This window comes from Gopherus flavomarginatus, chromosome 19 (genome assembly GCF_025201925.1).
Source record: "Gopherus flavomarginatus isolate rGopFla2 chromosome 19, rGopFla2.mat.asm, whole genome shotgun sequence".
Taxonomy (NCBI): Eukaryota; Metazoa; Chordata; order Testudines; family Testudinidae; genus Gopherus; species Gopherus flavomarginatus.
In genome coordinates this window covers 1,655,604-1,670,537 of record NC_066635.1, presented here as the reverse complement: position 1 = coordinate 1,670,537, position 14,934 = coordinate 1,655,604, and the positions used below count along the sequence as shown (strand labels likewise).

Below are 14,934 nucleotides of genomic sequence, written 5' to 3'. Positions count from 1 at the left end.
AACTTTATAGTCCAGCCAGAAGGGAAACCTTCCTGGCTCATCTGTTTACTGGGAGGGAGGCTGTGACCAAGAACAGGAGATAATGGAATTAGACGCCACAAGGGCATTAGCCAGTTCTGGGGAATCACCTGACCTAGTGAGTAAGGAGCAATGGGAGGGTGGAAGGGAGGGTTAAAATCCACAGGCATGGGAGAAGGGTGGGGGATCCCCAAAGGCTAGATCCTCTGAAAAGGAAAGAGGCAAGGAGCACGAATCAGCCAGTGTGGCTGCAGGAGGGGTTGCCCAGAGATCTGACACCCTGAAAATATAACGTGTGGAGGAAGCAACCAGACCAGTCCGTGTTCGAACCAGCCTGGGCTTTGGAGGGAGAGCGACCATTGGCAGATAAAGGAATGAGTGGACATGTACCGAAGGACAAAGGCAGCTAGGTCTTCCAAAGTGTGAGCATTAGAAGAACCCTGGGGGGAAGCACGAGAGAGAGACAGTGCCCAGGTGTAAATGAAGGTTAGGGAGGTTTCAGAGCCAGGAGAGTGACAGCTGCCTTTGACAATAACTCTTTTAAAAGAAACCTGAAGGAAAGAATATAGACTGTGGTCACAGGGACTTGGTGTTACTAGCTGCTGACAGCTGCTGGCAGTGAGGAGAGCTGGACACAAACTGCTGAGCGTGTCAGCTGAGTTCACGGCTCCTTTGCCAGAGTGGCCTGTAAAGCACCCTGGGCCTGCTCCTGCTCCCGCTGGCGTCGACAGCAAACCTGCCACTGAGTCCAGCATGGGCAGGATCACGCATGCAATGGCAGCAAAGAGTCCTGTGGCACCTTATAGACTAAAAGACATATTGGAGCATGAGCTTTCATGGGTGAATACCCACTTCGTCAGATGCATGGCTACCCCTCTGATGCCTGCAGTGGCATTTCCCAGCCTCCACCCTGGGCTCCCCCTGCCCAGCCAGCAGCGTCACTGTCATGTTGCTGTCATTCTGAGCTCGGGGGGCACAGAATCAGGTTGGTGGCCCAGCACGAGGTACCGAGCTGCCCTAGCCTGTAGCATGGCACATCAGGCCCGGATGGTGGACCCCAGCATCACACTGTGCTGTATGGAGCAGAGGGAGGGGCAGCCATCCAGTTGGTTCTCTGGACTAGTAGGGGATCCGCCAGTGATCTCTGCTGGCTACTGAGAGTGTGGGAGGTGAGCTTCTGAGTGATGGGCTTGCAGAAAGGACCAGGAGGGCCAGTAAGATGCTGTTTCCCAGCCCAGCTGCTAGGAATTGCAACAGGATGAAAACAGCGGTGATGTGTCACGAGTCCACTGTTGCTGGGCTGCTAGATCAGCGTCTGGCCAGACTCGGGCCCTGCTCCGGCTCCCATTGAACTGTCAGTTTACATGGCTCTTCCGCTGCTAGCCAGCAGCAGCTCTCCAGGTCCTTTCCAGCCTTTGCTCTGGGGTGCTCTGGCTCCAGTTGAGCGGGACATACCTGGTACTGCCAACCCTGTGTGACCCTTTGCAGCTGGCTTCTCTCTTCCAGCCCATCTCCTCTCTCACTGCTCCACTTTCTCTCCCACTGGCCCCACTCCTTCCCTGAGTGCTGATCTCAAGGGGAAGGAGCACCAACAGTAGAAAGCTACTTTCACTCCCATGCCAGGGGCTGGATTTAGCAAGGGCTCAGACACAGTGTGTCCTTCCAGTTGTTGTTTGGGCAACTCTGTGCTAGGTGGTGGCTAGTGCGATCCCAGTGAATGCATTAGCAGGACTGCAGAGCAAACAGAGGGTGCGTCTACACTGGAGCTGGCCGTGTAACTTCCACTCAGGTGAACGCACCCATGCTAGCTGGTCAGAGCTCACGTGCAAAAAATAGCAGCGTCGCCGCAGCTGCACAGGCCATCCAAGTACGTGCATAGGAGCTCCGATGGGATTGTTCTCAGGGCAGCCAGAGCTACACCAGAGTAGTGAGCAAGCTGGTGCGGGTGTGTCTGCCCCCATGGGGAATGATAGTGCCCACTCCAGTGCAGATGGACCCTGGGGTCCCAGAGCGCCAGGGCTTGGGGAGGCCATGCCCAGGAATAACCCCATGGCTCTGTTCCAGGAGAGCATCCCTTTCGCTGTGATCGGCAGCAACATGGTTGTGGAGGCCAAAGGAAGGCGAGTCCGTGGGCGACTGTATCCCTGGGGCATTGTGGAAGGTAAGGCGGGTTTGGCTTATAGCTCAGAGGCTCAGGGACCACGTCTTCCTCCATGTTCCTGCACCCACCCCCACCCCCAGGGCAGTGGTGCTCACGGACGGGGACTGCTGCCGGTCTCAGCAGGCAGGGCTGTGGCACTCACACCAGACAGACCCTGGCCGGCGATCTCAATGGAGGTGCTCGGGGGCACAAAGGTGCTGCCCCGCCTCCATATGATGGGGGATGCCAGGGCGAGGTCCCCGGCCTGCTGCAGGGCCCTGTTTAGCCCTTTGTGCAGCCAGGCCAATTCAAAGCAGTGCTCTGCCTTTCTGCAGTCCCGGGCCATTTGTTCTCTCAGCCCTCAGCTCCCCCCCCACCTGGGGGAGGCCCTGCTCTGCCGGGTGGCCCCGAAATCTGCCCGTCTAAGCCAGGCCCCTCCCCTGCAGTGGAGAACCCAGCACACTGTGACTTTGTGAAGCTGCGCACCATGCTGGTGAAGACCCACATGCAGGACCTCAAGGATGTGACACGAGAGACCCACTACGAGAACTACCGGGCGCAGTGCATCCAAAGCATGACCCGCATGGTGGTGAAGGAGAGGAACCGCAAGTACGGGGGGAGCGGGCACAGGACCTGTGGGGTATGGGGGGAGCGGGCACAGGGCCTGGGGGGGTATGGGGGGAGCGGGCACAGGGCCTGTGGGGGCATGAGGGGAGCGGGCACAGGGCCTGGGGGGTACGAGGGGAGCGGGCACAGGGTCTGTGGGGGTACGGGGGGAGCGGGCACGGCCTGTGGGGGCATGGGGGGAGCGGGCACAGGGCCTGGGGGGTATGGGGGGAGCGGGCACAGGGTCCGTGGGGGTATGGGGGGAGCGGGCACAGGGTCCGTAGGGGTATGGGGGGAGCGGGCTCAGGGCCTGTGGGGGTATGGGGGGAGCGGGCACAGGGTCCGTAGGGGTATGGGGGGAGCGGGCACAGGGTCTGTGGGGGTATGGGGGGAGCAGGCACAGGGTCTGTGGGGGTATGGGGGGAGCGGGCTCGGGCCCTGTGGGGTATGGAGGGAGCAGTCACAGGGCCTGTAGGGACATAGGGGGACGTGGGCTCAAAGCCTGTGGGGGCATAGGGGGGAGCAGTCACAGGGCCTGTGGGGGCATAGGGGGAAGTGGGCACAGGACCTGTGGGGTCATGGGGGGAGCAGGCACAGGACCTGTAGGGTCATAGGGGGGAGCAGACTCAGGGCCTGGGGGGTTACGGAGGGAGCGGGCACAGGACCTATGGGGGCATAGGGGGGAGCGGGCACAGGACCTGTGGGGTATGGAGGGAGTAGTCACAGGGCCTGTGGGGGCATAGGGGGACATGAGCTCAGGGCCTGTAGGGGTACGGAGGGAGCGGTCACAGGGCCTGTGGGGGTACGGGGGGAGCGGGCACAGGGCCTGTGGGGGCATAGGGGGAAGCGGGCTTAGTGCCTGTGGGGGCATAGGGGGAAACGGGCACAGGGCCTGGGGGAGTATGGGAGGAGAAGGCAGAGGGCTTATGGGGGCATGGGGGGAGCGAGCTCAGGGCCTGTGGGGGCATAGGGGAAGCGGGCACAGGGCCTGTGGGGGTATGGAGGGAGCGGGCACAGGGTCTATGGGGGTATGGAGGGAGCGGGCACAGGGTCTGTGGGGTATGGAGGGAGCGGGCACAGGGTCTATGGGGGTATGGAGGGAGCGGGCACAGGGCCTGTGGGGGCATAGGGGGAAGCGGGCTTAGTGCCTGTGGGGGCATAGGGGGAAACGGGCACAGGGCCTGGGGGAGTATGGGAGGAGAAGGCAGAGGGCTTATGGGGGCATGGGGGGAGCGAGCTCAGGGCCTGTGGGGGCATAGGGGAAGCGGGCACAGGGCCTGTGGGGGTATGGAGGGAGCGGGCACAGGGTCTATGGGGGTATGGAGGGAGCGGGCACAGGGTCTGTGGGGTATGGAGGGAGCGGGCACAGGGCCTGGGGGAGTATGGGGGGAGCAGGCACAGGGCTTATGGGGGTATGGGGGGAGTGAGCTCAGGGCCTGTGGTGGTATGAAGGGAGCAGACACAGGGCCTGTGGGGGATATGGGGGGGAGCAGGCCCAGGGCCTGGGGGTGAATGGAGGGAGCGGGCTCAGGGTCTGTGGGGGCATAGGGGAAGCAGGCACAGGGCCTGTGGGGGTATGGAGGGAGCGGGCACAGGGCCTGTGGGGGCATAGGGGGAAGCGGGCTTAGCGCCTGTGGGGGCATAGGGGGAAATGGGCACAGGGCCTGGGGGAGTATGGGGGGAGCAGGCACAGGGCTTATGAGGGTATGGGGGGAGCGAACTCAGGGCCTGTGGTGGTATGAAGGGAGCAGACACAGGGCCTGTGGGGGATATGGGGGGGAGCAGGCCCAGGGCCTGGGGGTGAATGGAGGGAGCGGGCTCAGGGTCTGTGGGGGCACGGGGGAGCGGGCACAGGAGCAGCAGGACAGAGCCAGGCACAAGTGCCCACCCTGCTGAGAACCTTGGGAGTCATGAGCAGCGTCTGTCAGCCTCTGCACTGAGCTCTGCACGGGGAAGTCCAGGGGAGCAGAGCCATGATGCCTGCATCTCGGAATGGGCCTGGGAGAGGCAGGTCAGGGACGAGAGCTAGAGGAGACCGTCTACCCTAGACAGCCTCTCCCCTTTGGGGGTTAGCCCAAGGCTGGGCTGGTTCCCTTGCTGGGGAAGGAATGTGGCATGATACCGGAGTGCAGGCAGCAGGGATGCAGGGTGAGGCCGCCCTTCCCTGCACACCAAACCACAATGACAGGCGCTGTGCGGAAAAAACAGGGGTCACATTCATCTCTGCGCAGAGCAGAGCCCTGGGGGTAGGGGGGTCCTGAAGCACCCACTCCTGTGGCTGATGGGGGCTGGTTAGATCATCCTGCCAGATGGACCTTGCAGCAGCCAGACACCGGCCAGATCATTGGAACATCCCAGCCATGCCACTTCCCACCCCGACAAGCCCCTTTGCCCCAGGCTACCCCTGGCACCAGGTCAGTTAGCTCCGAGCGAGCCCGGAAGGTGCCTGTGCCAGCAGTACTGCCTGGGCGGGACATACAACCCCGTGTGTAGCTGGCACGACACGGCTGCAGTGCCAGAGTGAATCCCTCCCCCACGTGCACAGCCGGAAAGCAAGGGGCAGCTCTGTGGCCAGCACAGGTCTGGGAGCACAGGTCTCTCCGGTAGCACTCTGGGAGGGAGGGAGGGAGAGCTCCCTGTGGAGTCACTCGCTGCTGTGCACAGTGCTCTGGCTTCTCCAGTCACATTTTGCCCAGGTGTAGGTGCTGGCCTAGGGTGCAGGGCAGGAGAGAGCCAGGCCCTCTGCCCATGTATCTGCTGCTCGCTATCTGCAGTGCCTTCACATATGCACTGAGCTGTAGGGCCAGAACCTCCGCTGGGGAAAAGCTCCGTACCGGGTTGCAATCAGAGATTGGCTGCCATTTACAGCAGCTGTGGCTCTGGCCCCTACTGCTGCTTCTCCTCTCACCCTGGTGTAACTCCAGTGGCTTCAGCAGAGCTACTCCTGAGTTAGGCCAACACAGCAGAGGGCAGGTCGGTCCCGTAAGGAGCTGTCTGCCCATAGCTTGAGTGGATGGTGACACCCAGGTAGCAGGCCAAACTGGCAGCTCTAATGGCTCATTCATAGTGATGAATCTCAGCTCGCCTCTTCGTGTACGTTGTTTTGCGGCATCCCCCTGGGGAAGAAGGCGAGAGTCCTCCACCTTGGGACTGTGCTGCAGCGACTGCTCTATGGAGTGACCCCACTGATCCCCGGCATCAGATGACACCAGGCAGTGCTGTCTCCCCAGGACACCAGCAGGCTGGGAGCTCTCTGGAGTGCTGAACTCCCCCCTGGTCCCTTTCCTTGCGCTGGTTCATGGCTGACCTTCGGTGGAGTGTGACTCTGAGCTGCTGTCACAGGCTGCAGCTGGCCCTGTGTATCTGTTCTACCTGTGTTAGTTCATAAAAAGTATTTTGTTGTATCAAATGCTGTCTTGGTCCTGTCCGTATCTACTCCGGAATGTGACCATGTGAAATGGCATGCTAGGCCCATGGGTTTTTGTGCCCCAGTCATTTCCAGTCCAGCAGGGCTCAGTTACTATGACTGTCTCTTTCAGACTCTGCTTGGAATCTGAGAATCAAGTTGGTCTCTTCCTTTCTTATGCATCATCATCAATCATGTAGGTTCTGCAGCCAGAATCACCAGTGGGCATGCAGTAGTCTAACGGGCTGGCATTGTGAGTGGGACTCAGTAACCAGTGCTGTTGGGAAGGCGTTCCTTCTTGTGCAGCCCTAGTATTACTAAAGCATGCACAGTCTGTGAGCACCCCTGTCACAGAGTCCCCGGGCGATGCTCTGGGACTGCTCCCCACAAAGCCAGTCAGGACTTTGGGAAGCCTCCTCTCCCTCGGAGCAGGCTGTCTTCAGGGCAAGAAGCTCACAAGGCTTCATCTCCTGGGTCTCTCTTTGGAGCATTCAGCATCCTCTGCCCCTCTGTGTGGTTCCCACAGCGAGTCCGCCTAGGCGGGGTCCCGGGGAAGCCAGAGGGTCCTGCACCCCCACTTCTCAGTCAGACATGACTCTCAGCCAGCCAGTAAAACAGAGGTTTATTAGATGACAGGAACACGGTCTAAAACAGAGCTTGTAGGTACAGAGAATGGGATCCCTCAGCCGGGTCCATTCTGGGGCCCAGCGAGGCAGACTATCCCGCCTGCCCTCATTTCCCATCCCCAGCCAGCCCCAAACTGACACCCCCTCCAGCCCGTCCTTTGTAGCCTTTGTCTCTTTCCCAGGCCAGGAGGTCACCTGATCCCTTTGTTCATCTTTAGCTATCCCCTTGCAAGGGGGGAAGGGCCCTGGCCATTTGTTGCTAGGAGACAGATTTTCAGCCATTTATGCACACTGGAGACTTAAGAAATGCATAGGGGAAACTGAGGCACCCACACACTATTCAGAGGAAACATTAAGAACAGTCCCACTTCATCCCTGTAGTGGCTCTGGAGGCAGCTTGGCCAGAGCCCCAGATCTGGGCGAAGTGGACACAGGAGGCGTTTAGGGGAACCACTTCCTTAAACGGTGGCCAGGAGATGGACCATTCCACCAAAGGCAGACACAGGCACTTACCCTGCTGAGCCCAGCATGGTGCTGGCTCTCCTGAGCTAAGCCTCCTGCATTACTGAGCCATGGGAACAATTTCTAGCCTTCAGACAACTGACAGAGCAGGAAATTCAGGCCATACCCAAGTTCTGTGCTTAAAGATGGAATACAGCAAAGGCCTGATGGTTAGATGCCAGAGTAGGGATTAGAATTCAGTCCCAGTGGCTCACATCCTCAGTGATATTTAGGTGCCTAACTGATTTCATTGGGTTAATCAGCTAACTCCCCTTGAAATCAATGGGCATTAGGCGCTTAACTACACTTGAGAATCTGAGCCAACATTCAATGGCCTTTCGTTCTAGGATTATAATAGGGAGCTGCTGCCTTGAGAGAATCCAACAGCAGCATACGACCAGGGAGTTTAGTTTGGACGTACGGGTGGAGCCCTACCATATCTGAATGTGAAGTGATATGGTCATAGGACACACCCAAGCAGTGAGCCAAGAGGGGCTGTTTCAAGTGCATCGGCCCTGGTGCTCGGGTAGTAAAGGCCTGCAGCTTTTGGACAGATTAGCTGTTCAGGCTCTTAGGGAGGAAAGAGATAAGAAGAGTTCGGGGAGTGTGGCTGCCATACACTGCCACAGTGAAAGTATCAGTTAACAGACTGAAAAAGGACAAGCTCCTTCTCCACTCAATTGTAGCAAATTCAGTCTGGGCCGCCACGTTCCCTCTGCAGCAGCTGGTGGGGTACGACAGGGCTCATGCACGATGAGCCTGATGGATCTGAGGTGCTCTCTCTCTCGCACACGTTCTTGAACGATCGAGGAACCTGTTAGTCAATCCTCACCCTCCAGCAAGGACAATGCATTTGTCCAGCCTCCATGGTGGGTCGTGACATGTGCCTGTCTCTGTGCCACATTTCCACTAGCAGCTGGCTAACACGTCATCACCATAGACTCTCTCTAAAAGACTCTAGGACTGGAAGGGACCTCGAGAGGTCATCGAGTCCAGTCCCCTGCCTTCATGGCAGGACCAAATACTGTCTAGACCATCCCTAATAGACATTTATCTAACCTATTCTTAAATATCTCCAGAGATGGAGATTCCACAACTTCCCTAGGCAATCTATTCCAGTGTTTAACTACCCTAACAGAAACTTTTTCCTAATGTCCAACCTAAATCTCCCTTGCTGCAGTTTAAGCCCATTGCTTCTTGTTCTATCATTGGAGGCTAAGGTGAACAAGTTTTCTCCCTCCTCCTGATGACACCCTTTTAGATACCTGAAAACGGCTATCATGTCCCCTCTCAGTCTTCTCTTTTCCAAACTAAACAAACCCAATTCCTTCAGCCTTCCTTCATAGGTCATGTTCTCAAGACCTTTAATCATTCTCGTTGCTCTTCTCTGGACCCTCTCCAGTTTCTCCACATCTTTCTTGAAATGCGGTGCCCAGAACTGGACACAAAACTCCAGTTGAGGCCTAACCAGCACAGAGTAAAGCGGAAGAATGACTTCTCATGTCTTGTTTACAACACACCTGTTAATGCATCCCAGAATCACATTTGCTTTTTTTGCAACAGAATCACACTGTTGACTCATATTAAGCTTGTGGTCCACTATGACCCCTAGATCTCTTTCTGCCATACTCCTTCCTAGACAGTCTCCTCCCATTCTGTATGTGTGAAACTGATTGTTCCTTCCTAAGTGGAGCACTTTGCATTTATCTTTATTGAACTTCATCCTGTTTACCTCAGACCATTTCTCCAATTTGTCCAGATCGTTTTGAATTTTGACCCTGTCCTCCAAAGCAGTTGCAATCCCTCCCAGTTTGGTATCGTCTGCAAACTTAATAAGCATACTTTCTATGCCAACATCTAAATCGTTGATGAAGATATTGAACAGAGCCGGTCCCAAAACAGACCCCTGCAGAACCCCACTTGTTATACCTTTCCAGCAGGATTGGGAGCCATTAATAACTACTCTCTGAGTGCGGTTATCCAGCCAGTTATGCACCCACCTTATAGTAGCCCCATCTAAATTGTACTTTCCTAGTTTATCTATAAGAATATCATGTGAGACCGTATCAAATGCCTTACTAAAGTCTAGGTATATCACATCCACCGCTTCTCCCTTATCCACAAGGCTTGTTATCCTATCAAAGAACGCTATCAGATTAGTTTGACACGATTTGTTCTTTACAAATCCATGCTGGCTATTCCCTATCACCTTACCACCTTCCAAGTGTTTGCAGATGATTTCTTTAATTATCTGCTCCATTATCTTCCCTGGCACAGAAGTTTAAACTAATTGGTCTGTAGTTTCCTGGGTTGTTTTTATTTCCCTTTTTATAGATGGGCACTATATGTGCCCCCTTCCAGTCTTCTGGAATCTCCCCCGTCTCCCATGATTTCCCAAAGATAATAGCTAGAGGCTCAGATACCTCCTCTATTAACTCCTTGAGTATTCTAGGATGCATTTCATCAGGCCCTGGTGACTTGCAGGCATCTAACTTTTCTAAGAGATTTTTTACTTGCTCTTTTTTTATTTTATCTTCTACACCTATCCTCTTCCCGTAAGCATTCACTATATTAGACATTCCTTCAGACTTCTCAGTGAAGACCGAAACAAAGAAGTCATTAAGCATCTCTGCCATTTCCAAGTCTCCCGTTACTGTTTCCCCCTCCTCACTGAGCAGTGGGCCTACCCTGTCCTTGGTCTTCCTCTTGCTTCTAATGTATTGATAAAAAGTCTTCTTGTTTCCCTTTATTCCCATAGCTAGTTTGAGCTCATTTTGTGCCTTTGCCTTTCTAATCTTGCCTCTGCATTCCTGTGTTATTTGCCTATATTCGTCCTTTGTAATCTGACCTAGTTTCCATTTTTTATATGACGCCTTTTTATTTTGTAGGTCACACAAGATCTCGTGGTTAAGCCAAGGTGGTCTTTTGCCACATTTCCTATCCTTCCTAACCATCGGAATAGCTTGCTTTTGGGCCCTTAATAGTGTCCCTTTGAAAAACTGCCAACTCTCCTCAGTTGTTTTTCCCCTCAGTCTTGATTCCCATGGGACCTTACCTATCAGCTCTCTGAGCTTACCAAAATCCGCCTTCCTGAAATCCATTGTCTCTATTTTGCTGTACTCCCTTCTATCCTTCCTTAGAATTGCAAACTCTATTATTTCATGATCACTTTCACCCAAGCTTCCTTCTACTTTCAAATTCTTAACGAGTTCTTCCCTATTTGTTAAAATCAAGTCTAGAACAGCTTCCCCCCTGGTAGCTTTTTCAACTTTCTGAACTAAAAAGTTGTCTGCAATGCAGTCCAGGAACTTATTGGATAGTCTGTGCCTTCAGACCATAACCAGAGAAGGGAGGAGGCTAAAGACTCCATATAGCACTCAGATGCAGTGGTGACAGGTGCTGTAGAAGGCCCCAAGACAGAGGAGCATCCTAGAACCTACAGGGTTCCTCTTGACATGGTTATTGCTACTGTTTCTTCCCATGGGTAAGAGCATAAGAATGGCTACACTGGGTCAGACCAAAGGTCCATCTAGCCCAGTATCCTGACAATGGCCAATGTCGGGTGCTTCACAAGGAATGAACAGAACAGGTAATCATCAAGTGATCCATCCCCTGTCTCCCATTCCCAGCTTCTGGCAGTCAGAGGCTGGGGACACCCAGAGCATGGGGTTTCATCCCTGACCATCGTGGCTAATAGCCATTGATGGATCTATCCTCCATGAATTTAACTAGTTCTGTTTTGAACACAATATTACTTTTGGCCCTCACAACATCACCTAACAACGAATTCCATAGGCTGACTGTGTGTTGCGTGAAGAAGTGCTTCCTTATGTTTGTTTTAAAACTGCTGCCTATTAGTTTCCTTGAGTGACCCCTGGTTCTTGTGTTAAGTGAAGGCATAAATAACACTTCCTTATTCACTTTTGCCACATTAGTCATGATTTTATAGACCCCCTTAGTCGTCTCTTTTCCAAGCTGAAAAGTCCCAGTCATTTTAATCTCACCTCATATGGAAGCTGTTCCATACTCTTAATCAATGTTGTTGCCCTTCTCTGTATCTTTTCTAATTTTAATATAACTTTTTTGACATGGGGCGAACAGAACTGCTGCAGTATTTATATAGTGGCATTATGATATTTTCTGTTCTATTATCTATCCCTTTCTTAATGGTTCCTAACATTCTGCTAGCTTTTTTGACTGCCTCTGCACAGTCAGCAGATGTTTTCAGAGAACTCACCACGATGACTCCAAGATCTCTTTCTTGAGGGGTAACAGCTAATTTAGATCCCACCATTTTGGATATATAGTGAGGATGATGTTTTCCAATGTACATTACTTTGCATTTGTAAACACTGAATTTCAGCTGCCATTTTGTCACCCAGTTACCCAGTTTTGTGAGATCCTTTTGTAGCTCTTCTCAGTCTGCTTTGGACTTAACTATCTTGAGTAATTTTGTATCATCTGCAAATTTTGCCACCTCACTGTCTACCCCTTTTCCCAGATCATTTACTAATGCGTCAAACAGCATTGGTCAGACCCCTGGGGGACGCCACTGTTTACCTCTCTCTGTTCTAAAAACTGTCCATTTATTCCTATCCTTTATTTTCTATCTTTTAACCAGTTACTGATCCATGAGAGACCTTCTCTTGTATCGCATGACTCCTTACTTTGCTTAAAAGCCTTTGGTGAGGGAACTTGTCAAAGGCTTTCTGAAACTCCAAGTACACTATATTCACTGGATCACCCTTCTCCATGTGTGTGGAGTCCCTCAAAGAATTCTAGCAGATTGGGGAGGCATGATTTCTCTTTATAAAACCTGTGTTGACTCTTTCCCCAACAAATCGTGTTCATCTATGGGTCTGATAATTCTGTTCTTTCCTATAGTTTCAACCAATTTACCTGATACTGAAGTCAGGCTTACCAGCCTGTGATTGCCAGGATCACCTCTGGAGCCTTTTTAAAAAATTGATGTCACATTAGCTATCCCCCAGTCATCTGAGAAAGAGCCTGACTTAAGCGATAGGTTACATACCAGTTAGTGGTTCTACAATTTTGCATTTGAGTTCCTTCAGAACTCCTGGATGATAACATCTGGTCCTGGTAACTTATTACTGCTTAATTTATCAATTTGTTCCAAAACCTCCTCTCCTGACACCTCAGTCTGGGACAGTTGCTCAGATTTGTCACCTAAAAAGTATGGTTCAGGTGTGGGAACGTCCTTCACATCCTCTGCAGTGAAGCAAAGAATTCATATAGCTTCCCCAACAACCTTATCTTCCTTAAGTGCTCCTTTAGCACCATGATCATCCTGTGGCCCCACTGATTGTTTGGCAGGCTTCCTGCTTCTGGTGCACTTAAAAATGTATTTGAGGTTAGCTTTTGTGTCTTTTGCTAGTTGTTCTTCAGATTCTTTTTTGGCCTGCCTAATTATACTTTTACACTTGACTTGCCAGAGTTTATGCTCCTTTCTATTTTGCTCTGTAGGATTTTCACTTCCAATTTGCAAAGGATGCCTTTTTGCCTCTAACCACCTCTTTTTCATAGATTCATAGATTCTAGGGTCAGAAGGGACCAATGTGATCATCTAGTCCGACCCCCTGCACAAAGCAGGCCACAGAACCCTACCCATCCACTTCTATAACAAACCCCTAACCTATGCCTGAGTTATTGAAGTCTTCAAATTGTGGTTTGAAGACCTCAAGCTGCAGAGAATCCACCAGCTCTTTTACTTTCATGTTTAGCCACAGTGGCACTTTTTTGGTCTTCTTAATATGTTTTTTAATTTGGGATACATGTTTAATTTGAGCCTCTGTTATGGTGTGGAAGAGGAGTCCAGCCCCCTAAAACAAGTGAATGCTGCTAATGTGTTTTTGGCTAGCAACCTCTACCCATATCCCTGGGAGTTGGAACAGGCCATATTACCAACCCCGTTGATACACAGATGTGGTGATAAGCTTCTGGTCCTAGCATCCCACTCAATGGCCAGGCCACAAGAGATAGGGGCCTCCTGTTTTCAGCCCTCAGCCTGGACTGATACATCTGTACGAACTATTGAGGTGCTCTGCCTGTGAGGAAGATACAGGCTTGGCAGTCACTTGGGAAGGCCGTTGAGCAGTAAAACAGTGGTGATGCTGGTGAGCCATTTCCATCACTGCGGGTGGCTCCTGTTTCTTGTGTGTAAAAAGTAGGATCACTGGTTCTTGGGCCGGCTTCCATGGCGTAAGTGACAGGTCCATGCCCAGCACACAAGATACTGTGATCAGGGAGAAGCCTGCCTCTGTCATTCCACATGGACTGCACTGATTCAGGGGTTTGCTTTGGGGTCCCAAAAGTGTCAGTGACCGTGTGTGCATGTGGTGATTTATATGTATTTTGGGCCATAGTCTCAGGGGGTGTAAACTAGTGTAACCCTGTTGTAGGCAGTGAAGCTGTGCTGATCCACTCCAGCAGAGGCCCTGACACTATAATAGTTGCCGTTGCTCAATATAGCATCCTCTATGCTTGGGTCTGGCAGACTGTACAAACACGGCACTTGGGATTGTCATCCCCCCACTGGCAGCTGAGACAAAGGGAGCTAAAGTGACTTGTCTCAAGTCACGCCATGAGTCTGTTCCCAACCAGCAATAAAAGCCAGGTCTCCTGACCTTCAATCCTGTGCATGAACCCCAGGCCTGAGCATCTCAAAGGGAGGGAATTGTTTCATCTCTGTCGGAGTCTTCCTTGATTCTCAGAATAGCAGCTGTTGGAACACCTGAGGTGATCTCAGTCTTTTCTACCAGAAGGAAGTCCAGCTACAATTGGGTGCAGGGTCAGGGGCAGATGGGTCTGGAGCAGATGCCAGAGAAGACCAAAACTACACAGTCATTCCAACCTCACTTCCCTCCCTGAAATCTGAAGGAAACCTAATGCTGCTTGGAGACGGAAGGTTGATACCACAGATACATACAGACCTTTGTTGCTTTATTGGCTCCTCTGAATAACTGAAGATAACTGTGGAGTGGGCGTGAACAGAAGAAGCCAAAATTCCTTTCAAGTCTAGAACCAAAGATTGCTGCATCCTCCTCTTCTTGTCCACCTGGAGCTGTTCATGCTGCAGAATGTATTTCCAGATTCAGTGAGGCACCCCTATTCAGGTCTCCATGTGCCCAAAGCCCAGAGCCAGACTGATTCAGTAGCATATGATGGTACTAGTTGGATTACTAGAAGGAGCTGTCAGGATCCTGGGTAGAAACAGGCAGGAGTTGTGGCAGGAGCTTGGGAGCCAAGAACTGAAACCAGGGGTCAGAGCCAGTATCCCTGTCAAGCCAAGGGTCAGGGTTGGAGTCAGGAATCGGGCTGAAGGTCAATACCAGGTATCGGGGTCCATGTTGGCGTTCCAGGGGTTGATCAGGACTCAGAATCCAAGTTGGAGCTCAGGTCAATACCAAGAGTTCAGGAACAGAGAAGCAGGGCAGTCGTGGCAGCGAGTCAGTTTCCACATTGTTAACTGGATGCTTCTTGGAACACCTCATGGGCTTATATAGGATCAAGGAGCAAATGAAGGATCACCAAGACAAGTATCAGTCAGATCACTGATTAGGGCAAAACTTCCTGTGGCATGCCATCTCTGCAGTTTGCAGGGAGTGGCCAGGTTACAG

The 14,934-nt window shown here is 52.4% G+C and overlaps 1 protein-coding gene across 4 annotated transcripts in view; it reads left to right on the top strand.

The window, feature by feature from the left end:
• The window catches only part of SEPTIN4 (septin 4), a 73,406-nt gene that overhangs the window by 44,699 nt on the left and 13,773 nt on the right, over positions 1-14,934 (top strand). For 2 of the 4 annotated variants that reach the window (XM_050929211.1, XM_050929214.1), the window contains 2 exons: positions 2,083-2,179; positions 2,605-2,767. In XM_050929211.1, coding sequence (XP_050785168.1) covers positions 2,083-2,179; positions 2,605-2,767 — 260 coding nt within the window. Of the gene's footprint in view, positions 1-2,082; positions 2,180-2,604; positions 2,768-5,892; positions 5,983-14,934 lie in introns of those variants that run through there. The other 2 variants (XM_050929212.1, XM_050929213.1) reach the window with 2 other exon arrangements.